A 25,853-nucleotide genomic window follows, 5' to 3' on the forward strand; every position below is an offset into this window, starting at 1 on the left:
TGCTTCCAAACTGTCTTCAGGACAGTGTATGTGGATGTGCTGTGCTTGTCTCACCAGCAGCTGTGTGAGCTGAGCAGAAACAGAGAGAAATGATGGAGTGCACATGTGTCTGCTCTGGGCTGATGTAAAGCTGCATGTGGTGCTCACAGCTCTGCCTGCCTGGGCAGGTTACACCTGAGATAGCTGAAGGTACACAAGTATGTTAGAAATCAAAGATCTGTTTCATATTGGGTTGTAGAACCTTTCTCTCAGGAGTAAGTTGCCTGGTCTTGGTGATAACTTAAACCTCTTTCCTTTCCTGTCCTGTAAGCAAACCACATTTTGGCAAAATCTTTTTCTTGCTCTTTATATCAGTGGAAAGGATGGTGTATGTGTATACCTTTAGAAGTCTTTGAAGAATTCTCAGTCTAAAGTTCCCAACAAGGAATTTCATTCATAAAACTTCAGAGTTTAAATTTTTTTTTAAATTTCTCCCAAAGAAAAACCATTTAATTGGTTCTGCTAAGAACACTTGTTTATGGAGACTTGTGCAAGTTGGAGTAAATAATTTTGATGGCTTTACACTGTGTTTGATTTTGGAGTTCTTTCATGTGCATGCTTCTACACTAACTACAATAAATAAGTTTCCAGCTACTATGTATTTTTCTTACTGTTGTTAGTTAAGTTTAGAGAACGTTTCGACAAAGGAGACGAGGTTGCTGTATATGACAACGGGAGTTCTTCTTCAGAAAATTGTTTCTGCCAGGAGCCTCACTCAGTTCACACACATTTTCATTGATGAAGTAAGTTTCTGCATGTAAGTTTAATTTTCATAATAATAAAACCTCTTTTGTCTCTTACCACACAAGAAAAGAGAAATGCAGACATGTACTTTTAAAGATATTTTATATAAGTTGTCTAATGTAACACTTGCTGAAATAGGCTTGTCAGAGTTCCTTTGAGCACCAAGTTTGGAATTGAGGGTGTGGGGAGGGTTTTTGGGAGTCCTTAATTTTTTATATAGGTGCCTTGAAATGTTTTTTGAAATTGGTGTTGTGGAATTCAAGAACCTGTCCAGCTAGGCCTGTCAGGAGGAGGCAGCTACTTTTTACCTACTTGTAAATTAAAATGTCTTTATTCTTCAGGGATGTCCTGAAAAATCTCTCTGTGGAAGTTCTGTCTCCTGGTTGTGGGTACAGTTCACTCATGAGGATTCATTATTGTTGCTGTCACTTCACTAAGAAGCTAAAGAAAATACACTTGTAATTCGTATATTTTTACATATGTTTCTGCTTCTTTTATGTGGAGAGCAATATTTGACTTTTAGTCATAGTCAGATGTGAAATTGTGCTGTCACAAACCATGAATGTAAATCTCATGTAGGATGTACAGCATCTTGGGATGTAGGGATAAAGAAGAGGATTATGGCGTTTGGGGTTTTTTTTTTTTTTTTTTTTTCTGGGGAGTTTTTGGTTGGTTTTTGGGTGGTTTTTGGTTGTTTTTTTTTTGGGGGGGGGTTTTTTGTGTCTTCTTTTGGTTTTGGTTTTTTTTTTTTTTTTGTGTTTTGTTTTAGATTGTCTTTTTTATAAGTGCCATTTAAAATTTTTATCCTGTGACTGACATTGTAGCTGAGACTACTTTAATTCTTGGATATTTGAGGATCAGGGAGACAGTAGTTAGTGTACCATTAGACTATTACAGTAACAAGGCTGTCATGACTGCATTTGAGATGGTACACAGGAAACCTGGAAAAGATTGAGCAAGTAGTTACATTTTTGTATAAGGAGAACTTAATGCTTCATTCAAACAGAAAAAGAGCAAAAAACCCCCAAAGCCTGAGGAATTGTATCAGTGGCCTTCATGGATAAGATTTGAGCCCTCCAGTGTATTACCAGAGTGTTGGAAACCATAACATTTCCTTTAGTAAGGAAATTTAGGTTAAATGTAGATTCAAAAGCTGAACCACAGAAGGTGCACACATGAAGTGTTACTGTTCCTTTAGTTTTAAGATTTATTCATTACATATGAAAATGAATGAATAAAGTTTTCTGGCCCCTTACACAGGAGAATGGGTTTATGCAGAGGTTTTTCAATCTTTGTTTTCTTAGGTGCTGTAGTTTGAACTGATGTTATTGGCTTGTACCACTTCTTTCAGCAGCATCCATCTGTCAAGACTGTGTCTGTTTTTTTCTTCCCCAGCCAGGGTTCTGGTCCCTCCTGTTGCTCATATGCCACCTTTTCCTCCACACCTACTACAGAGATTGTGATCTTGAGTCCACAGTCACTGTTTTTGACAACTGAATGTTCTCCACAACATTTTTAATTGCAGGTCTCATCCTTCTCAGTGTACTGCAGACATTTAGGACCATACTTAAACAAACTAGGACCAAAAATCTTGACTTCTCACAGCGAGACCTTACTGTCAGCCTGAAAACTACTTTGGCTAAATTAGTTTTTGTAACAGGACAGCATTTAATGTCTCCTGTTTACGTTATATTAGAATATAGTAATTAGTTTCCAGGATATGAATGTTGACTTGTGAAGGCTGAACTCTAAAAAAAGCTGCTGCACTTGAAATATTTAAACTGTAATTCAAGAAAGGGATATGTTCATCATGGATAATGTTGGGAAGAAGTATTTACTGTAAGGAGCAAGGCAGAAGGCTCGGGTGCTAGGATATATAAAGAATTGGGTGTAAATGAATGTTTTAGAAGAAAGCTGTGTATTGGATCATAGCTGGAAGCCATTGGGAATGAGGCACATCTATTTGATTTGCTTCATTTTCAGACAAACCAAAACAGTCCCTGGATCATTTGGGATCTTAACAGTACAATTGATTTACCCAGCATCAGTATCATAGACTTCATCTGTTACTGTCAGCTCTAGTACAACCAGTGGTCAGAGCTCCAGATTGATTTTCTAGCCATTATTCTAGATTTTTTTTAGCTTTAGAGTGACATGATTTTCACAGAGGGTTCTGTAGTCATCTGAAGACTCTTGTTGGGATTTTAAAATGTTGCTAGCATGCCTAGGCTCAAAAGGTGTGTGGTGCTTTCTTCTATGAAAATGTATTATTATTCCAAGTTACAAAAATAAAGCATAAAATAAAGTAGGAAAGTAAGAGATTGTCAAAAAGAAGAGGATGAATTAATGAAAATTAAATTGTGGGTAATGTCTTCCAGGTGCACGAGCGTACAGAAGAAATTGATTTCTTGCTCTTGGTGACCCGTAAACTGTTGTGTACAAATTCACAGTCTGTGAAGGTGGGTTCAAACTGAATTCTGCTTTTTTTCTTGCCAGAAAATTTTGCATGTCTTTTATCTATGAAGGCACTGTTTTAAAGAATTTACCACGAATTACCATGTTATTACTTTTTACCAAAATATTTTTTAGTTTGCCACTTCTCATAAGTAAGCAAGCTAAGGGGCATTCTTTTCCTGGCTGCTGTAATGTGTTCTGAGAGACTTGGTTTTTTTTTTCCCCTCATGTTAAAATGCATTAGTTTCTAAAGCCTGCTTAAGGGTAAGAAATGCACAAAGGATATTTGACTAGAATTACATATTGGGTATTGAGGGCAGTGCTTATTCTTGGTTAAAATGGTAGCATTAACTCCTGGAAATACTGAGCCTTTTTGTTTAAGTGGGACAGCATGTCTGAAGAAATAGCAAAAGACCAGAAATGCTGTGCTGTAATTTCTGGGCAGAACTGGTAGTAAAATTTGGCAGAGGTTTTTCTCAGCATGTTGGACAATTCTGCTTTGTACTAAAGCAGAGTTCACAGACATTTAGCATGACATATTTAGTCTTTGGGGTCTCAAAGTAATGAACTCTTGAAATGTTAGAAATTAAGTAAAAGTGATGGAGTTAAGCTAACTCAGTATCTTGCTGTGCAGCTCTTTGGAACTCTACAGATACTTTGTGAGACTGCATGTCTCTTAAGTGCTTCAAGGTAATGGTTTAATGTGATTTTTTTTCCTGTTCAACATAAAGTCTAGGTTGGCTGGTTCTGTTGCCATTGGAAGGAATGATGTGTTCTTTTGTGCAGTCCATCAACATTGATTCAAACTTGATCTTTAGGTCTTCCAAACATGCTGTCACTGAAAGTGCCCTTTCATTTGGCATAGGACATGGCTGTGCACTTCACATCTTTCACTTTTTATCCCTTTTCATGCTGATTTTGATTTTAGAGAAAATTCTTGTCTTTAGATTTAGAGACAGTTATGTGAAACTATTCAGCTGTTTTTAGCACTTGGCTCTGCCTACTGAGAAGAGCAATAATTTGATCAAACTGAGTTTGTGAGAAGTTTGCCCTTTATTCTGATTATTGGCTTGGTTTCAATGGCAGGAATCCCTACAGGCCCTGTCATCTTTTCTGTTAGACAACATTTTTCTTTAAGAGGTGCCTGACAAATTTTTCATTTTTCTCTATAGTTCCATTTCAGTCTCTTGAAATTGTCACTGAAAAATTTTATCCCCTTTATAGCATTCTCTGCAGATGTTTCTGCAGGTGACAGTTTTTTAATATTGTACAAATCTGAGAGACCTATATTTGAGAGAGTGGAGGGCTGTCCCTTTGATTTTTTTTTTAATGTTGAAGACAGGATAACTCTTGATCTCACTTGCTGGCCTTGAGCAGAGTGGAATGGGCTATTCATTTTGAATTTATATACTTAAGCCCATTGTCTTCTACTTCATTCCTCTTCAGCCCCTTCTGAAAAACTGTAAAGGAAGGGAGCTTTGATGTGGCAAATTCATTTAGAAAACGTAAGGTTCTCTTCCCATCCTCCCTGAATTCATGAAACAAAAGGGTGCAAGGAGCCCTATTTAAGAGAGGAAATAAAATATTTTTAACTCAGGGTAGTATGAAATGTATGTGAGGTGTTAGTTTCCTGGTTTGGAAGTTGCAGACCTCAGAAGCAGCAGGTAATTCAACATTGCATCAACTAACAGGAGTTAGTTGAGTGATTCTGGTGTACTGAGGACAAAATCTACCTGCTGAACTAACCAGTTCAAATTATGCTGGATTTTCTGGCAGGTGGCTGCTGCAGATTATTATTTTTAGATCACAGAGCAGAAGCTGGATTGTTCTGAGGCTGATCTTGCTGGGATAGGCTTTTGAAAGAAAACCTGAGACAAAGAGTGGCTCTATTGGGTCAAACCAAACAGTGCAGTTTCCATAGTGACTAAGAACAGTTCTTGGTATTGTCTAGTGGGTCTTTGGACATATCTGTGTTGCACAAGTGGTTTTGGACTGCTTGATCTTGAGCTGTCTTCTTTGATTACCATCTCTCGTGATGTGTTCATCTGCCGCGTTGGTGATTCGTGATTGTTGAATTCTTGCTTCAGGACTGCATCAAACTCTTGGTTCAGTTATGTGACCCTTCAGGCACTCTGTAAAGAATCTGTCACTCCTTTCCACTTTGGAAGGATTCCACACAGATTAGAGTCCAGATTACAAAGATTGCCTAGAAGAAGGGGTAGTTTGATATTCCTTGCCTCTAACTGCAGATGTAGATGGGATTTTGTTTGGATAGCCTTCAGAGAAGGTTACATTTAGCCTATTGCCCTGGCATAGGTGAGAGTCACTGTCTGTTGAGCCATGAGGCAGTCCATGCTGTAGTGGGGCAGATTTCATATATTTGCAAAACTATGTCCTTTCAAATTTCTCGTTTCATGATCATGTTGGAAAACTTCCTGGTTTACCCTGCCCTTTCCACATGTTCCTTGTGCCTGAGCACAGTGGTACAATGCCCTCTTCATTAGTTTGCTTTCCTGTCGTTTTGTAGGGGGGATGCTTTTGTGTTTTACAGCATTTCTGGTTTGGGTGGTGGTGAGATCTTTATCAAGAGTACTGTATTGTTCTGTTTGAATTTTCACCATGTTGTCTGCCCTAGGCATTCTAGCCTGAGCCATTCTCTTCCAGGTGCTGATTAGGGTATCTTAGTTTGATTGTCTTAAATATCCTTAGGTTACATATCTGTAGTAACCAGAATTAGATCATTTAACATGAGGAGGAAATGGAGAGTCCCATGTAACGACAATTTGTGTTAAAATTAATGCTTTACATTAATTTTGCATTTAATTTTCTGCTGTAATTTTTTAACAGATAATATTGATGTCTGCTTCCATCAACTCTAAAGAATTAGCTGATTACTTTGCACTTCCAGTTCATAATGGTTTGAATCCAGTCTGTGTGTTTAAGGTGGAAGGCAGACCTTTTGCAGTTGAAGAATATTATCTTGATGATTTGAAGGACGTTTTTGATTTACAGGTATTGTGAATATAATTTCATTTCTTTTGACATAATAGAAATTGGAATAGTCAGTTGAAAACTGTGTAGTAAAATGACATATAGCCACTTTTATATTGCAATTCTAGGTAAGAATTAATAGATGATGATAAAACAGGAGTCTTCTTATGAGTAGACTGGTTTCTTTCATGAAACAGAAATATTTCAGTAAGATGAGGTATTTTGTTTGATAGTTGCATTCAAAATGAACAGTGTAAAAGAGTGTGTGGAAAGTAACATAAATAGATTTACAGATCTCTTTGAATATAGCTGAAAAAATCAGGGAATATTTCCTGGGTTGGTTCATGTTGTTGTTATGTATTAAAGGCAGAAAGTGCTATGAAATGAAGAGAAAACAATAATTTTTGATTAGAACTTTGATGTTATTAAGTTGGTTTCTCTATCTGCTGAGGCTTTCCTATTTTTCTGTCCTGGTTCTTTTCTTTTTTCTTAATAGTGCCAGAGATGTTATGCAGTAGTTTTGAGCGTATTTCTGTTGTAACCATGTAAGCCACCATGGCAGATGTGTAATTTTGAGTAATGAAAACATGTTAAAATAACTGATACCTCTCAGATCCGTGGAGGGCTGTGCTGGAGAACTGCTTCTCTGATGCCTAAGGAGAGTAGGTGCTGGCTGAAGATATCTTTGCTTTATCAATCTAGCTTATAAGCTGCACAGAATGTATTTTGTATATTTTGTTTTTAGAGTTTCTGACATTATAGCAGGTATCTCTGTAGACATCAGATAATGAAGGAATTAATGTAAATGTGTGATCTGTTTTCTGTGGTTTTATAATAGGAGTTTGTTTTACATTTGAAAAACAGCTGTGTAGGAATTCACTTGAGTGAGCTCTTTCAATATTATGGTTCAAGGCAAAATAAACAGGTTAAAGCAGACTACAACAAATGCACTCAGGCTGTATTATGATATCCAGTCTAAAAATAACTGGGACGTGGGTGTAATTATTGGTCAGTTTTGATAATGCAAAACACTATTAGAATGTTATTACAATGAAGGACATGGGGCATGCACTTAAAAATAACCAGTGGGGGGAACATACAATTATTATTTAGCTTTCATCCATCAGTTATACAGAAAATAAAATAGTGAAATAAAATAGGAAGCCCAGAAGAAAATAATTGCTTATGCTGTACACATAAGCAATATGTGTACATATTGGCATTGGTTATGCTTTAACACAGGCAAGGTAAAATAAAAGGCTGTCAGCCATTGGAGTTCTGATGCAGACAAAGAAACTCAGCTGCTTATAGCAGTTGACCCATCAGCATTTATACATTAGTATCACAGTCAGATAATAGGGAGGAGATTATGTAATACATGGGGCTTTGTAAAAGATTTTTGATGATGACAACAAAAAGATAACCAGGAAATTGGAGTAAGAAGTTTCCTTCAGTCAAATTTGATTTGTCATAGCTGCACTTGGAGCTGAATGTCAACTTGCACACCTTTCACCTCAGAGATCACGAACAAAGGAACTGCTTTCAGTGCTTAGCCCTTTTTATACTTTATTTTTTCTGTGTTTTTTATTTAAAGTTTTAATCTGAATCTTTATCTTGTGTTGTCCTATCTATAGCCACTCTGTTTCTCAGCAAGATGAGGACAATACGTTTGTCCAAGATGTTTCTTGTGACTTAGGGCAACAATAGAAGCACATAAGTGCTCTTGATTTTCTTTTTTTTTAAATATCTATATTAAAAAAGGATGAAATTGAATTCTAAAGCACTGATTCTTGGTCTGGATCTTGTTCCTTATGGTGCTGTGGGTGAAGATTTTCTCTGAATACTAGTTACAATTAAAAAATTAAAATGTGGAAAGTCTAAGTTGATTTGTGTAACATCCTAATAAAATGGAAAGTGGAATGTGAGTATGAAGACAGTTAATGAGTTAATGCTGCCATATGGAGGCTGAGGCACATCTTTAATCATGCTAAAATCTAAATCAGTTAGATAACTGCCTGAAGTACAGGCTTCAGGCTTTAATTCTTGATGTTTTATTTTCACCTATAAAAGCCTGTAAAATCTACATAAAGGAACGCAGCAGTTAACAGTAAATGCAGTCATAGCTCTTTAGATAAACAGAATTTTTCTAAGTTTACTTTTGATTTAAAAAGTAGTAACTGTAAAACTACATTACATAAATCTTCAATCATTTCTTAAAGCATCTCAGTCAAAATCAATTTAGTTGTCTGTAATTGTCTCTTGGCTGTGAGGTGTGAGTCTTCATTTCTTCTCAAAAATATTAAAATAATTGGATGTTGCTGTAGAGATGTAGAATTCTTCCATGAATCCTGCAGAGCTCTTGGTTTTAATACATCACTCATTTCTGCATGTGATAATGTTTTAAAACTCTGCTTGAAAATAAAATTTTTAGGGGTAGTTTTGACTTGAATAATTTGTCAGTTCATTGATGCTGTTGTGATTTGGAAGATGAACAAAAATGCCAGTCATTATTTTTTCTTCTATATGCATGTTTGCAGTCAACCCTCTGCTGTGGCTAGACAGACATCTAGCTGAATCAAAGATAAAGCTTTCTACTTGAATTACTTCATTTGTAAGAAAGAATAAAAATAAGGGAGAAACATTTTTCAGTGTAGCACTGGCTTACCCTTGCTCAGATACTGGGTCATTTATAGGTGTGCTGCTTAATTTGTGAGCATGGGCTTACAAAAAACTAGTTTATTTTTCTTGTGGTGTAATGAGCTTGGTAAACAGGTTGTTCTGGATGCTTAACAGAAAAATGACTTTGTCATACCAGCGACCTCTAAGCCCCAAGGAATCGTTGAAACACAGGTTCATGAAAAATGCATGAAGGCTCTGTCTATAAGCAATTTTAAAGCTGGATGTGTAAATATTTGCCTTTTGTTCTGGAGAGTGGTAGAGATATGAAATGCAAATTTAAGAAATGAAGCAAAAATGCAAACTATTTTTGGCTTGCAAAGGTAAAAACTCCTTCATGTCCATGGAACTAGAGTCAGAGTGCTGGTGGAAGGTAGTGAGCTGCTGTCAAAAGCTGTTCTGAGTATCTTGTATTATTTCAGTCAGGTCTGACGGGTTTGGATTTGCTGTTTGTCACATTGTTACCTTTTATTAGGAGTGATGTTGAAGCCTTGTCCTGTTAGAGAATACTAAAGATACAGTCAGTAGCAAAATTGAAAAGACAAATTTGGCAGTTATTTAAGTAGAGATAATAGAAACCAAAAAATTTTATGTTGGAGCAGCCCAGACAAGAACTTGTTTAGATTTTTCACATATTATAGGGCAAACATCACTTTGAACAAAACAGTCAAGTATTTTTAAGGTTTCTCCTGGGTTAATAGAGCTGAGGACTGAAGTTGCAGTAGCAAATGCTGATGTAAATCAGTGTTTCCAGATTGGTGCTAGGAGCTGTGCTTTTGTGGTTGTTATGAGCTCCTTCACAATGGGAAACTGGTAGAAAAATTACTAATTTCATTTTAATAGTTTAGATAGTTAAGTGATCTGTGATTTTAGCTCTCTGAAACACTTGGTTCAGTAAGGAGTTTGCACTAGAGTGAGGAGAAACTCTGAGAATGAAAGGTGAGCAAAAGCCATTTTCTCTGCAAGAAAAAAACATGTAATGCTGTAGACCTCTTTCATAGCAGGTCTAGTTCATTAAGCATAAAACTGAAAAGTGATTAAGTTACTGTCTTTGCTCTGAAGACTTGATGGTTTGTGTTCTTAAATACTAAAGCCTTGAGTTTTTACAGAATGCTGGAAAACAGTGTAAACAAAATCACCATGGTTCTGTTGAGTACAACAGAACAGTAATTCTTTGACAGGGTGTGACCAAAACCACAAAACCCATTAAATGCAAAAACAATTTAAAGGAGAAAGAGGAACACGGTTTATGTGCAGGGAGGTAGAGAGCTCTGTGTAATAGCAGCTGTGAGAAGCACTCTGCCTTCCCTACACAAAGTCCTCCCTGTCATCCTGTTCCCATGAGTTCTGATCAGTTCCCATGTGCTTGACACTTCAGGATAAGGAGCATGTTCTGCAAATGAATGGAGGGTGGGCTGGTGCTGCTAGCACCAAGCTAGCAAGCTTATTTACCAAGTAGGTAAATATCAGAAGTATTTCTTCAGCATTAAAATTGTAGGGTGCTTGAAGAAAAAGTCTGTTTAGAAGGTAATGAGTGCATCAGATGAAGTTACTTCTTCTGTACTGGATCAGTTTGAATTGCAAGCACTTGAGAAATTGAAAGACATGTGTGAGCTACAGTCTTGTAGCCAGTTATACTGTGTTAACCTCATTGCCTGTTTCTCCAAACAGTTTCATCGTCAGAGCCTTGGGCAGCCAGTGATAGAACAGAAAATGTATCAAGTGGCAGTGGCTCTGATTCAGTCATTTGATGAGCTGGAAAAGAGGAGCAATGGGTAAGATGCAGTTCAAGATCTGGAATCAGTGGCTCTTGGGGAAATGAGAAGCTAAATAAGCAACAGCAGAGTCCATAGTTATTAGTGGAAAGTTAATTTTTACTTGCCTCTCTGCCCTTATTTTACATATTTGTTTGATTTGTACCCAGTGTTCCTAAAGTGCACTTCATGCCCTGGAGCATGAGTGACTATACAGGGCAGCCATGTCATATGGAAAATATATTCTTTACTGTAGACCAGAGCTGAGGAGTACTTAGATCAAGAATTATATAAATATAAATGATACTATTTTATAGTGTAACATAAAACATACATTATTTCATGGGAAATAATAGGATAAGGATAAAAACTAGGTATTAATTTTCACTGGCTGTTTAAATGCCTTAGTGTCATGTGAAATAAGTAAATAATGGATTTTGCTGCTCTGTGTTTTGTAAATTGATGTTTAGTATCTGAAGATGTAATATTACATCTGAAAATGTAATAAAGTTACTTCTACCATTTTCGTCTATCACTGTGTGTTAAGTAACCTAATTCTGATTATTTTCATTGTGGATTGAGAAAGTTTCTGTCTTGTCATAGTTTTGAAGAAAAACACTAAATGTATTGCTCTGGTTCTAGTGTTTATACCTTGCATTTTTCAGAAAGCATAGTTGCAAATAATGGTTGAAATTTCTTCAGGAAGTTTAAATAATGCATGTTACAAAAAGTGTGCACTTCTGCTTGTTCTTCCAGAATAAAATAACTTGGGGTAATGAGGTAGATTCAGACTTGAAAACCAATGAAGCTGTGTTTTCTTGTTAGGGAGAAGGAGAATTTCAGTGGTACATTGGAACGTGGCAGTGTGCTCGTGTTTTTACCAGGCAAGTATATGTCTTAATAACTTTCTTTTTTGTTATTTTTCATCTAATGAGCTTTCTGCTGGCACTTCTTCCAGGGATTTATTAAACACATACTTAAATGAGGTCTCTTTGGGCATTTTTTTCTTGAAAACTGGTTTAATTGTGGCAATAATTGGAAAAGCTGTGAGTCAAAAATTAAGGTGTTAAGTATTTTAAAAATAATAAAATTTAATTCTGCAGTTAAACTACAGAAGTGCAGTTACTAAATTTTTTAGTGCAATTATTAATTATTGTATGAAGCTCCTAGGATTCTTTTAGAGGTGTTTCCTTATCTGCATATAGTGTGGTCATCACTTAAATTGTTGTAAAAGCTCAAATTCCCGTTTTTCTTTCCTTGTACATTGCTTGGTGTGATTGGCATGCTCAAAAGTACACATGATGACAGAGATTATTGATCAGAAAACTGGCTATACATGTAGTCTTCTGTGAAGAATAAAACCTAAGTTGTCTGGCACAGAAATTATTGTAGGCTTTGGTTTTGACTGCCATTCTTAGTTAAACTCACTGGCTGGATTTTAGAGGCAGTGTAACTGGCCTGCAGAGTAGTTTTCCTGAACATCATAAATCTGTCACCTGGAGGTTTCAAGTGTTCTTTTACTTCATGAGCTGAACATTTGTTAATTGAAAACTTGGAAAAGATTTGGTTGTGTTCAAGTGGAGAATCACATTGAAGTCCAGGGCAGCTGTCCCTTGGACACAGTGAAGTCTGTCCCTACCAGGACTTTCTAATTTACATTTTAAACGTGTAAAATGTTCATGAATGTCATCTCCCTGCTGTGTTGAGCTTAGGAATAGGCATGCCAGGGCTGGGGCTGGAGGCCCAGCTCACCAGCTGAAAGATAAACTGCACTTGCAGAGCAGCTTTCCTTGGAGAGTGTTCCCCACTAGCTAAAAGGCATTAGAGCTGCCTTTCTTGGAATTACCTTCACTATAAAATTAATGTGTAGAAGGAACTTCTTCATTGTGTCAGTGTGATGCCCATTCCAGTTTGTGATTAATAAGGTTGGGAGACCATATCTGTTGCCTCTGGCCTCTTGATATTAGTGTTTGTCTGGTGTGTTTTCAGGCTTTCTCAGTCCCTCTGAGGCTTCATTTCAGTCTGGAATTACTCCTTAGCATTTTCAAATCCTAAATCTTTATTTTTCACCTTGAGTTGGTTTGTTTTGTTTGGTTGGGTTTTGTTTTTGTTTTTTTTAATTCTGTTTTGGGCTTTTTGTTTTTTATTTTGTTTAAATACATTTGGTAAATTTGTGAAAACCCATGCAGTAATAAGCTGGTGCACTCAGGTTTTTGTTTTATTTGTTCAGTGTTTGACCTTGTCTGGTTTTAAACTGGATACTCAAGACTGATCCTGAACACAAGATTAGCAAACACCCCTTGAAATTTTCCTCACAAATGTTTTATACAGAACTGGAGAAAAGGGGAGGCAAGCCCTCAGTTTGAAGCACAGCAGCTGAGGCAGAGCTCTGGGTTATTTTTACACATTTAACATCCACATTTAGGATGCTGATTTGAGATGCTTTGGTTTTTTGTGAGTGCTAATGATTGCATAGCATTTTGAACCTTAAAAATAACACCCCCACTGACTTGTGAAGTTGAGTGTGCAGCAGCAGCCAGAAAGAGCAGTGCAGTGCTGAGGATGCTGTTAAGTGATTTTTGCCCACTGTCTTCATGGAACTCAATGATGGGGCAGAATCTGATTCCAAAAGGAGCTGCAGCTGTCTCAAGTAGGATGCCATGTTTTCTCTTGTAATTGCCTGTCTTGTTCATTGCTTAATTTTTTTTGGTAATGCTACCAAGTCTGATTCTTTGTAGGTAAGTATTCTTCAGTACTCACTCTTCTTTGGTTCCAGAACTTGCCTCTCTGTAGGTAACAGGTGATACAAAGTACCATGTTAAACTGTAATTTTAACATACATGCATGAATATGTTCCAAATGATCTAATTTTATCTGTTCTGCTGGTGTTGATCTCATTTTCTCTGCATATTTTCTTCTGCACTTCTTACTTTCCTTGTATGTTTGCCAAACAGGTTTGTGTTACTGGTTCCCATTTCATTCTGAGACCTTTGTCTCCTGGTGGGATCCTTGTGTTCTGTAGGTGTCATGGTCAATCAGCTCTTGTTCCTTGTGAAACTGGTCAGCAGATAGTGCCTGCTGTGTCTAGTCAGTAATTACTAGACTGATTAATAATTACTGTTTACAGTGATGATGCAGAGTCTGCTCTGCCAAACATGAATCAAACTTCTTTTAGTTGTTTTTAATTTTAAAAACAATCTCTATGGAAGTCCACTGTGGGACAGGTTTTTGAAAATGGGGCATTTGGAATTGAAGTCTCAATAAGAAGTAAACTAAGCTTCTCAGAAAGGTTTATCTGTGGAGGTATTCGGGGAAGTAGAAAAAAAATCCCTTAGTCATAAGATTTCTCCTGGAGATGTGAAATGCATGCCCCAGAAAATGGGCACTGGAATGGCCAAAGGTGAGATGGCTAAGACAGAAATAGGTTTGTGGTTTTTTTTTTTACCTATGCCCTGCTCTTTGAAAGAACTTGTTTTGGCTGAAATAACCCTTTTTAGCCTGAACCAGACAGATATTCAGCATGTGTTGTCAGTTGTAAGAAACTGAAACAAGGACTAATAATGGAATGTTGTCAAATGGCCTTTCTATCTTTATTAAGTGTAAAATTCATGCCAAATGGTTATTCAAAAATTGACTCACTGGTTTTCAGAGATTTATTATTATATTTGCTGTTTAATTCTTCTACCATTTTATTGTATGGTAAAAAAGAGGTAATAATGGCAGGCAGTTAATAGTTGAGGTAGATGTTTTTTAATTGTTCCTGATGACTAAATGAAAAATTTAATTCATGATTACTTTTTCCTTAGGTTTAGGTGAAATAAGATACATGCACTCATGCCTCTCAGATAAATATCAAAGGTAAGTTAGACCACATTTGTTTCAATTCAGTTAAACCTGAATAGGAGTCTTTCAGCTGTATGAGATTTAAGTGCATAATAGGGTTTAGCACAGAAGTGTGATCAACTTTAGTATTCTTGCATCAGTAAATATTTCACGAATATATTTTTTTAGGTGGCAAGTGTACCCACTTCATGCATGTGCAACATTGGAGGAGCAAAGTAAAGTATTTTCAGCTACGGTTCCTGGCTACAGAAAAGTAAATATTTTTAAATCATTACTTTTTTAAAAGTATTTGAAACCTTTTGCTAGAGTAGTAATAGCAAATAATAATGTCTTTAAGTAATATTAGATGTTCTAACTCAAACCTTTTTATAAGGACAAAGCACTTGAGTTTTTCAGTGTGTAAACTGATGGCCTTTCTTACCAAGCTGGTTTTTTAACTGTTGTGCAGACCTCAAGAGAGATGCATTAACTTGAGGAAGTTACCCTTAAACCATTGCCTGCTGCTGTTTTTATCCTTCAGAATGGTTTGTGCATGTTGATTCCTGCACCTGCACAACAGGGGAGTGCTGCTGGTGGCACTGGATAGCAAAGCAGTGCCCCAGTATGGGGGAGTGTCACACTTTGTGCCCCACGTTGTCACTGCTGCCTTGGTTTTCTCCATCTGCTGTTACTAAGAGATTATTGCTGCCAATAGTGTGATCTTTCCTTATGGCAAAGGCACAAGGAACTATTTCCATTCTTCCTCTACACTGTCCCAATGCCCCACTACATTATTGTGATTTTTTGAGCTCAGAACAAGAAAATACAAGGGGTTTTGTGTTGTCCTTGCATGGTCTTGCTTTTTTTACTGTGCAGAGCAGAAATGCTGTGTTGCCACTACATTTATATTTCTTCATAGCAACTTGGATTTTTCATGTAGAAACATTAATGCAAGTAATTTTTTGTTTATCCATTCCTTGCTCATTTTTTGTTTCAAAACTCAGGTTATTCTAGCTACCAATGTAGCTGAGAGCTCTGTAACAGTTCCTGATGTTAAGTATGGTAAGTTGTCTAAATCCTGTAATTCTCTATACACTGTGTTTGTAATGTTTGCCATAATTGTGCTAGGTTTGGTCTCCAGGATATGTCACTGTTCAAAGCAGTGCTGTTGGCATGTTGAATTATTTCTTTCACCACAGAGAAATCTCAATATATGAATAAATAGAGCTACTGAGTGGGAGGTTGGCTTAAGTCTTCACTAAGGGGTTATTTTAAATGCAGCAACAAGCAGAGCCAGACCTCATGTCACAAGTTAAGATTTTTAATCACATTCTGACTATGTTTTGAAATAATTGCATCAGTTTAAGCAAATTTTCATATGGAGTTTCTAAATGCAGAAATGATTGCTTTTTAATGATTGTCATCTACAGTGATTTATTATTTTTATAGTAAGATCTGTTACCAATTTGTTTCGTATTCAGAATATCTTGGGTCTGATTGTTTATAAACCTGATGTTCTTTTTATTGCTACTCAAGTTATTCAGACTTTTCTGGTAATACAAATTATTCTGGTGTATTTCTTCCTACTGCCATGAGGATTTTTTTTCTTACTTGCAGTGATAGATTTCTGCTTGACGAAAATTTTGTTTTGCGATAAGGAAACTAATTACCAAAATTTGAGGCTTTGCTGGGCATCTAAGACAAACTGCAATCAAAGAAAAGGTAAGATGACAGTAGATAATGCAAAGGAATTGTAGAAGCTGACCTTCATGAACAATTCTTTGTTGCTTTTTCTTGTATTAATAGTAAAAAGAACAGATTATTTTGGCCATTAATACTTGATAAGTATTTAACATGTCAGGGCATAAAAATGGGATTAAACAACTCTGTGTGAATGATTTTTTTTTTCCTAAAGTATATTTGCAGAGGAGTGTTTTGTATCTTACTGAAAAGTATTAAAATTCATAGACCATGGATTCTTTAATAGCAATTTTTCTATCACAGATCATTTCTGAATAGGGGGGATATGTACTGCTATGTATTTATGGACTGCTTGTGAGCTGCAGCAGTAAAAGGAACTTTCATGTGTATATGTCATTATTAATGACTTGAAATAACCACAGCAGTGTTTCTAGGTTGCACCAATGTTCATAGCACAAGGATAAATAATATTCCATATTGTCTCTTCTATTAAGACAGTCCTCTTAAATATCAAAATCTTTTTAGTTTCAGTCAAAAAGAATACTAAATAAATTAATAGCAGTGATATCTTCAGATCTAAAAATACTGTAATTTTTAAGTATTATGAGGTCTTTACAATTACAGCTGGGTGCCAGATGCCCACCAAAGCTGCTCTATCACTCCCATCTCCTCAACTGGACAAGAAGAAAAATGATGCCAGAAGGCTCAGGATTTGAGATGAAGACAGGGAGATCACTTAGCAATTACCATCACAGGCAAAACAGACTCAGCCTGGGGAAATTATTTTCATTTTATTACCAAACAAATCAGTCTTGGGTAATGAGAAATAAAGCCAAATCTTAAACAGCTTTCCTCCAGTCCTTCCCAGTCTTGGACTCACGCCAGTTTCTCTGCCTTCTCTGCCCTAGTGGTACCCAGAGATGGAAACTGGGGATTGAGGTCGGTTCATCTCACATTCTCTCTGCTGCTGCTTGTTGCTCACACCCTTGCACTGTCAGATATGGGGGAGGTTACCAGCAGCTTCTTACAGAAGCCACAACAATAGCCACACCCTTTCAAGGCCTCACTGTGAACCTCTGAACCCCAATATACAGATTTTATTTCCATTTGGTTCCAGGTCAGCAAAGGTCACAACAACCAGGAGAAGTAGCATTCTGTGTAGAAGGCTTGGGCTTGTGCATGCAACTTAAAAATGTGGCTTGAAAAATGTGTCCCATTCTGTGGGACACTAGTGGAGTGTCCCACAGAGAGGAGTACCATTTAGTTGGTTCAAGTGAATGGTGTTTGGCTTTGTGAAGATAGACTTCTGAGTCATTGTATTTTCTGTAAATAGTAGATCATAAAGATATTTTGCTGTTTATCATTGTAGCTTACAAGTTGTTTATATTGAAGATGATTTTCTAGCTATAGAGTCAAATAGGAAATGCCTGTTCAACTGAGAAAAATGGCTGTTGATTTGAGGGTAGTAAGGTGAAAGAGTATTTGAATGAAATAGTTATGTAATTCTTTTGTTAGTTACTGCTCCTATAAAAGGAAAATGTTTTGTCCTACCCTCCTGTGTCCTCTGGGCCTGTCTGCTGCAAGAGAGCAGAACACTGCTCAGCCTGCAGCATCAGCTGTCGTGTGCTGCTTAGCTGCCCAGAGGGTTTGTAGATGGATGGGTTTGGAAAAAACTTGTGCAATTTACAAATTGGTGATTTGTTCTTGTATGTGAAGGTCGTGCTGGACGTGTTTCCAAAGGCTACTGTTACAGGCTCATACCCAAGGACTTCTGGGCAGACTGTATTCCAGAGAAGTCAGAACCTGAGATGCTGGTAAGGCTTTTGGGTTGAGGATTAGGTTTTCTTTAATTCACGTAGTCACAGCAGAGAAACTTAACTTTACTTTCTCTGAAGGTGATTGGAATAGTTACTAATAACTAATAGGAATGACTAGAATTCAACTTGATAACTATTTGACAAAGATCGTTCCACATAGTTTTCTTATAGAAGGAGATAAATTATAGCAGTAAAATTGATGTGGATTAGAAATAAATAATCCACTCAAAAGAAAACCAACCCTTGTTGTACACAATTAACTGCAGATTTTGCTAAATTGTAAACTTACTTTTTCATATAAAACACTTTGTCACACTTCCCATAAGGAGAGAGTAACAATAATCTTGTCTTCCCTTCAGCATTGTCCATTAGGATCTACAGTCTTAAAATTAAAGAAGCTTGGTATGGGGAAACCAAAAGCCTTGCTGGCAACAGCTCTCTCTCCACCCAGTGTAGGTGACATTGAACGTACAATACTTCAGCTGAAGGAGGTAGGCTTCCTTTTAATGTTGTTAAAATCAAGGTAATAGGAATGTACTGCAGAAATGGTTTTCTTTGTGTTTAAGGTAGTAGCATTCTTAACTGGAGCCTCAGATATAAACTGTGTCCAGAGAGTCTCTCACGCCTTGGTCTGTTGTTAGGTTTCCATCCTTTTTAGCAGAATTCCTGTGGTTACATCTTTAAAGCACGATTGTATTTTCATCAGGGAGTAATGATACTCTTTGAGGACTAGCATCTGTGGTGAGAAAGAACAGAGAAATAGACCAAAAAAAACCTTTCGAAGTATTGTTTTGTGCTATACTATTGTAGGTATTGTAACATTGTTTATGAATAAGTAAAAAATCAGACTCTTAAAATACATGATTTATAGAGGTCAGCCTAAAGATATCCTTCTCACCTGTATAAGGATAGTGATTTTGATTTTCAATTAAAAAAATAAGGGAGAATCTTCATCACATTAAACTTTTTTCTTTTCTAAAGTGCATAAGAAATAAATACTTGCATCGTTTGTAGCTTGCCTTTATATCCAGTATATGTAGCAGCTTTGGTTTCAAAAGTGCCAGGCTTTAAAAATTGTCTTCAGTGTACTTAGTCAGCTTTTAGAAGTGAATACATTTTAATTTCTCTAGCTTGGAGCACTTACAACCTCTCTGCAAACAGAAGAAGATCTGCATGATGGTGAGCTGACTTTCTTAGGAACGGTATTGACGCAGTTGCCTCTGGACCTGCATCTTGGAAAATTGATAGTCCTTGGGCATGTCTTTGGTTGCTTGGAGGAATGCCTTATTATAGGTAACCAAAAGAAAACATGTGAGACATTTCTCTAGAACCAGATAAGTTGCAGGTTTTAATTTTGATTTGTTTTTGTTGTAGCTGCAGCACTGTCTTCGCGGAATTTTTTTGCAGTACCTTTCAAAAAGCATGTTGATGCATACAGGTAGTGCCCCAGATGTTTCATAAGTTTCTAACTGCATTTGAGAGCAGAGGGCAGAGTTGCTTAATATAATTTTCCATCTCATGTGTCTGATTTTCTGTTAAAATGCCAAACAGTGCAAAAAGAAGCTTTTCCAAGTAGCTGACACTAGAATCTATTTATTTGGGAACATAAATCACAGAGCCTAACTCACCATCTGCTGAGCACAAGGCCTGGTTCTTCAGCTTTGCCTTTTTCATGTGGCAGTGTCTATTAAAATGGTTCTTTAAATATCAAGGACAATTACTTCTTGTTATCCTGCTCATCTCCTTCAGCGAGGAGACATGAATAAGAACAAGTAATTACAAAAAATGTATTGATCATGTTTATTAGAGACATGGAGAGTGTTAGTCAGCTGTGTAATACATGCAATATTTGAAAAACATATTGTTGCTAATAGTTTTTTTGTTCATATTGACAGGAAAAAAATGTTTTTTGCTGGGAATAGTAGGAGTGACTGTATTGCAATTCTGAATGCATTTAGGGTAAGTCTTTTGTTCCAGTTTAGATTACAGTGAAATCTGATAGACTGGCATGAAGGTTCTCACTTTTGTAGCATCAGTGCAGGATTTTTACTTAGCAGTTGTTAAAAACTTCACATTACTGATAGCTACATATTGATGTTTTTTGCAGTCTTGGTCCAATTGTGTAAAGTTTCAATTGTCTCTACTCTAATAACCAAAAATGAAATGCCAGAGATGTGGTGATGTTTGTAGATTGTTTTTAACCAAGGAGAGTTTCGACTGGTAAATTCTAGTACAGAATGAGTTTAGTGACCTTTCTCCAAATTTCTTAGCTTTGGGTTTGGGATGATTTTGTGCAAATGTTATTTTTTGGTATTCTTGGCTGTTTGGTGGCTAAGTACCATGGACAGGGGTCAGTTCCTCCAAGTAGAGGCAGAGCTTGTACATCACAGCAAAGGCTTCTGCTCGAAGAAGTTGCTATTCAAATTCCAACATTTTTTTTAATGCATGCTCTGGTGTGTTTTGTAATCTTCTGGAGAGTCCAAAATCTTCAGCTGCTGATTTAATTTATTCATTTATTCTTCTTATTTTGAGCATGTTGCCCTTTGGTCAAGACTGACTTGGTTTTTTTCGACTCTGCTGTTAGAATTTTTTGAAGCACACAGGAGCTTGTATGGCACATGTATCCACTAATCCTGAGGCTCAAAAATAATGTTTTCTGAATTCCCTATATCCTGTTACATATTTCCCTTGTGTCACCTGGTAGTTATGACCTGTTCATCTGAAGATGCTGTTTCTATAAAACAGTATGTTGTCCTGGAGAATAAACAGGAACATTCAGACAGAGCTTCCAGTGAAATATCTCTTTGTGTGAGTGATGTGAAAGCTTTGTTTTGAATGGCTGAGTATCAGAAAAGAACAGGTAAGTTCAGGAAAGTTTGTTTCCAAACTCCTTGGTTCAGATTAGATTCCTTCTTTTCTGTCAGGGTAGGGAAATGCAGTCTGGCTGTTCAACCCTGCATGTGTTCAGTGTCCCCAGTAAACTGGATTATTGTATTCTGAGGTGACTTGCTGTCAAACTAGAAATGGATTCTGCAGGCATCTGTCATAAGCTGCCTAATAATGAAGTAATTTTCATTAATATACTCGGTATTTTAATTTTTCTTCCAGCCCTGTTTTCTGGGAGGCATTTGCATCAGAACTTACCTGAATCAGTCATTTCACTGCTTTTGTCCCAAAGCAAGGAGAAAAAGAAATGGTTTTGAAAGTAATCTGCTTTTTTACAGTGTCAAATTACAGCATACAGTTGTTCTAATAATTTGTGGTTGTATGTGCTTTAACACTCCATCCATTTCTTCTCATAAAACCAGGTGGACAGCTTGTTGTTAAAAAACTACCTTCAGTGTTGATATATAAAAAAAAAGTTTATAGTTTTAAATGTCACGTTAATATTTGTAATAATTACTAGTAAAGCATTACATTTTGTATCTGAATACTACACCATTTTTTCTTTAGGCATGGCAGGCCTGTAAAGAAAAAGGGAAACTGAGAAATCCCAAGGTTAGTTTAAACTTTTTCTTCTTTGTTCAAGGTTGGTGACTTAAGTGCTGGAGTATTTTTTTTTCATAGTAAATATGAAAAGGAAGAAGGTTTTGCTAGCAATGTTTATTTATAATAATTATGACTTTTCATACATAAATAGGCTAGGCTTTGAGAGAAAAGAGCATTTGAATCCAGTGCAGAGTTACTTGAAGACAATCCCCTATGTTAGCTCCTTCCACAGATGAATCCACAGTGGCCAGAGGGTTTGAAATCCAACCTAAAAAGGGAAATTGAGGTGTAGTTGAAAGAAATACTTTTATTGTGCATAAGTATCTCTATTTTTTTACATACACAGATTTTGTGCCCTCAGAAACCCCTGAAAGATGGAAGATGTTTAAGTGCATCAGTCACAAAAACCAGTGGCATGCTCCCAGTAACTGCCTCCAGTCCTTCTTTTGTGTGTACGAGATAAAACCTTTTTTATTGCCCTTGTTCTTTCAGAGTTTAGTATATTTTATGATCACCAGTGCATAACATAGACTGAGTTACAAGTAGCCAGGATGTCTGATAAAGAAGTGCATACAGAGAAAGAAGTTGAGTTTTTTTAAGTGTTTCCAGATTGTCAGGAAATCCAGTGGCATCCTGGCTTGTATCAGCAGTCATGTGGCCAGCAGGACCAGGGCAATGATTTTTTTTCCCTCCCCCGTACTTGGCACTGGTGAGGACACCCCTTGAGTCCTGTGCAGAAAATACTGGAGGACACTGAGGTGCTGGAGCATGTCCAGAGAAGGGCAGTGGGGCTGTGAAGGGTCTGGAGCACAAACCTCCAGGGTGAGGAGCTGTTGAGGGAACTGGGAGTTTTTAGTCTGGAGAAGGGGGGCTCAGGGGGGACTTTATTGCTCTACAACTGCCTGAAAAGAGGCAGTAGAGGCAATATTGTAGAGCAATAAAACTTTATTGCTCTACAACTGCCTGTTATGTTGAGTTGGGGGTTGGCCCCTTGTCCAAAGTGAGAGAAGCAGAGAAAATGGCCTCAAGTTGTAGCAGGAGAGGTTTAGATGGGAATTAGGAAAATTTTTTTTCACTGAAAACATGCAGCAGATTGCCAGGGAAGTGGTGGAGTCACTGTCCATGGATTTCTTCAAATGCCTTGTGGGTGTGGCACTTGGGGACATGGCTTAGTTCTGGACACACAGTGCTGGGTTAATGGTTGGGCTTGAGGATCTTGGAGGTTTTCCCCAACAGTAGCATTCCTGTGATTCTCTAGGTGTGAATGTTAAAGTAGATTTTTTTAGTAGCAGCACAGAGCAGTTGGACTTGTGGGTTGATAATGGGAAGGTTAGATGACCCACAGCTGCATTGGTGATAAACAAAATATGGTTTTAGTCAAACACATAACTGTCTTACATTTTCATGCTTGTCATAACACTTAGTATGAATGCAAAGCTGTGAAATGTGGTTGAATTCTTCTTTTGCTATATGCAACTATTATTTGTGTCCACACAGAAGAATGTGAGATAAAGTTTACTAGCAGTAGAAGAAAAAAGTTCTAACTTTCTTTTTCAGGAAGAGCTTGAGTGGGGTCGATCTAATTGTGTTCATATAAACAAGATCAAAGAGGTAAGATTAAATAGGTAGTAGTTTTTATAAGCAGAAGGACTTAACTTTCCTCATCAGCTGTAAATGTTAAAATTTTGTGTAAACCTACTGTGTTAGATATCTATCAATATATATAGATGTATATTTTCTTAAAATGAACTATGAATTTAGTTGAAAGGAATTTTGTTAGGATAAACAGAGTGGTTAAATTACTAACTTTTTAACATATTTTTAATATTTTTAAGAAACCTGCAGTATTATTTGCTAACTTTATAGGTTTCTCAGATCACTGGTTCTGGTGTGACTGCTGTCTGTTGTTAAATAACTTCTGTTTTTTTGGTTGGGAAGACTCTAAGCAAATGCAGTTATGTAGTGAGGCCTGGACTTGAGAGTCTGTGGGGCTTTGTTGCTAACATTGCTACAGCAATTAATGAAAACTCAGCATCACTGTGGGTTTCAAGCTTAATGGGATATATTGAGGGGAAAATAAATAAGATTCCTGAATAATTGATCAGCAGAATGGCCTTGGCCGTTATTTCACCAGTTCATACATTTGGCATGAGCAATGAGGGGCCTGTGTTCAAAAAGCACAGGAAATAAAAGTAGAATTTGATAGTGAGCAGCCATCTGGATAAGAAATGGCAATAGTTTAATGACTTTATAACAACAACAAAAAAAAAAAAAGGAGAGAAAAGCAAATTTTGTAAAACTGGACAGTGGAATGATCCAGTTCACATGGCAGCCTCTCAGTTTCAGATAGTGCTGGAGGAGGTTGTGCGTGACAAGTAAGATCTGAGGGCTTTTATTTGCTGCACCTAAAGATCCTAATTTCATAATCCCTTCTGTGGAAGTGAGTTTGCAGAACTGAGTCAGTCCCAGGGGTTCCTTTCTTGCAGTGGTTGTTCTGGTGGTGTGCTAGAACTGCCAGCTGCTGAAAGGAAAGTCTAGCTACAAAAAATCTGTGTGGACAGGGCTTTGTACATCTGCTCCAGAATGGTTTGGGAGAGTGAAGGCATTCACTCTGTGTGGGTGGAGGACCAGTGGTTGCTTGTGGGAGTTTCTTGGAAATGCTTGAAGATTGAAAAAGCTGAAATATGTTCTGCTGGAGGGCATAAGTTTGATCTCTCTCACAGTAATCAGAGTTGTCTGCTAAACTGAGGGTGCAGCATGGTCACTGCTGCAGCTGGGTGCAGAATTCCAGGTTGTTAGCAAGATTTTTACCTCCTAAGTTACAAACCTAAAATGATTTAAATAGAGAAATCATCTTGTAAAAGGTTAATTTAGTTCTTTTCCTAATTTTTTTCTGTATCATGTATGCATGATAGGCCTTGTGAATACAGAGTTGTTCTTTATAAAGAGATTTTGGGAAGACTGCTTGAGTCACAGTACTGGAATTACTTTCCAACATAAAGGTGCTGAGCAGTATATTGGTGAAACGCTTACCAGTCACCTGAAAAGGGAAGGGAGTTTGCTCAGTTATTTCAGACTTTACCAACAGATTTTATTTCAGTTTGTGGCTGGGTTTGATCCATTGTAAATGTAACCTAGAGATCAAATTTCAGGTGGCAGAGTTATTTCACAACTTGAAAAAGAGAGTGAGTGCATTTAACATGCATGTTAAAGCTCAGCCATCTCCTATGGACCAGGAATATGTGTGCAAACAACGCTTCATCTTGCAGGTAATGCTTTACTGTCATAAAGAGATGCTAGTTACAAAAATTGCAGTTGAATCTTCATATCAGTTTTCATGATTTTCAGTTCATAATATTGATGAACTAGCATTACACTAGTTTTCCAAAATTCTATGTAAATGTAGCAATTTTGGGTAGAAAAAAGCAACTTTTTTGGCAGTGTATTGGCAATGCAGAAGGACAGCTAATGTTAGTTAATGGAAAATTATATTATTCCTTTTCTGAGGTGTTTTATTTGAACACTGGCTTGGTTAGTTAGTGGGAAGGGGGTGTAGGGAATTCTATGTCTAGCTATTTTAACTTTGTTGAATTTTGAATTAAATTACTTGTCTTATTTGGACTGATTAGCAGTGCTTTTATTTTCACAGACCTATTCATCATTTCAGTGGCAGTTGGTTTAACTTGGTGTAAGCAGTGAGCTTCTTGGAGCTGAATTGATGAACATTTTAAGATGAAAACTGAACAATTTAGCTGTAGCTATTTTGTGTGAATTTATTTAAATTTAGGCTCTTGAAATCAGAACTTACAATTGCAGTTTTCAACCAATAGAATAGAGGAAGTCTGCATACAAAAGCATTAATGTTGCAGAATTGTTCTAGAAATTGAACTCTTTGCACAAAAATATATTTTTAAGAATTTGTGTTTTTTTGTGAATTTGTGTTTAGTCTCCAGTTCTGGTAATTCCTGAACAGAGACAGGAAAAATATTAAGATCTATTGGTGTCTCTGTATGTTGCCAGTGTATCTCATTTCAAGAAACTGAATACAATCTGCTGTGTATCACAAAGTATTTTCTTGCTTTCAGGTGGTAATAGCTGGTGCTTTCTATCCAAACTACTGTACTTTTGGAAAATGTAATGGAGAAATTGCCATGAAAGACCTTGCTGGCAAGGATCCAAAAACCACTGTAATGGTATGTTAAGATGAATGACTAAATTAAGAATCAAGTAACAGAAATATGAAGTGTTTGGGTGCTATTTTCAAGTTCTGTTCTGACTTGGGCAAGGAGAGAAATAATTACCCACTCTGATCCTTGCTTGGTCTGTCCCACCTTCCTTTCTTTCAATACAATAAACATTGTGTAGG

General features: G+C 36.9%; 1 protein-coding gene across 1 annotated transcript in view; it reads left to right on the forward strand.

Annotated features, from left to right (window-relative positions):
* The first annotated feature begins 699 nt into the window (after positions 1 to 699).
* The window catches only part of TDRD9 (tudor domain containing 9), a 42,318-nt gene continuing 17,164 nt past the window's right edge, over positions 700 to 25,853 (forward strand). Inside the window, exons 1-18 of the mRNA XM_066552096.1 lie at positions 700 to 782; positions 3,162 to 3,242; positions 6,085 to 6,249; positions 10,576 to 10,679; positions 11,484 to 11,542; positions 14,465 to 14,516; positions 14,670 to 14,754; positions 15,485 to 15,542; positions 16,098 to 16,202; positions 17,898 to 17,995; positions 18,358 to 18,489; positions 19,129 to 19,291; positions 19,373 to 19,436; positions 19,894 to 19,957; positions 21,452 to 21,496; positions 23,045 to 23,098; positions 24,640 to 24,756; positions 25,573 to 25,680. Coding sequence (XP_066408193.1) covers positions 705 to 782; positions 3,162 to 3,242; positions 6,085 to 6,249; positions 10,576 to 10,679; positions 11,484 to 11,542; positions 14,465 to 14,516; positions 14,670 to 14,754; positions 15,485 to 15,542; positions 16,098 to 16,202; positions 17,898 to 17,995; positions 18,358 to 18,489; positions 19,129 to 19,291; positions 19,373 to 19,436; positions 19,894 to 19,957; positions 21,452 to 21,496; positions 23,045 to 23,098; positions 24,640 to 24,756; positions 25,573 to 25,680 — 1,632 coding nt within the window. The 5' untranslated portion in view covers positions 700 to 704. The remainder of the gene's footprint in view (positions 783 to 3,161; positions 3,243 to 6,084; positions 6,250 to 10,575; positions 10,680 to 11,483; positions 11,543 to 14,464; positions 14,517 to 14,669; positions 14,755 to 15,484; positions 15,543 to 16,097; positions 16,203 to 17,897; positions 17,996 to 18,357; positions 18,490 to 19,128; positions 19,292 to 19,372; positions 19,437 to 19,893; positions 19,958 to 21,451; positions 21,497 to 23,044; positions 23,099 to 24,639; positions 24,757 to 25,572; positions 25,681 to 25,853) is intronic.

This window comes from Molothrus aeneus, chromosome 6 (genome assembly GCF_037042795.1).
Source record: "Molothrus aeneus isolate 106 chromosome 6, BPBGC_Maene_1.0, whole genome shotgun sequence".
In the NCBI taxonomy this organism is placed as follows: Eukaryota; Metazoa; Chordata; class Aves; order Passeriformes; family Icteridae; genus Molothrus; species Molothrus aeneus.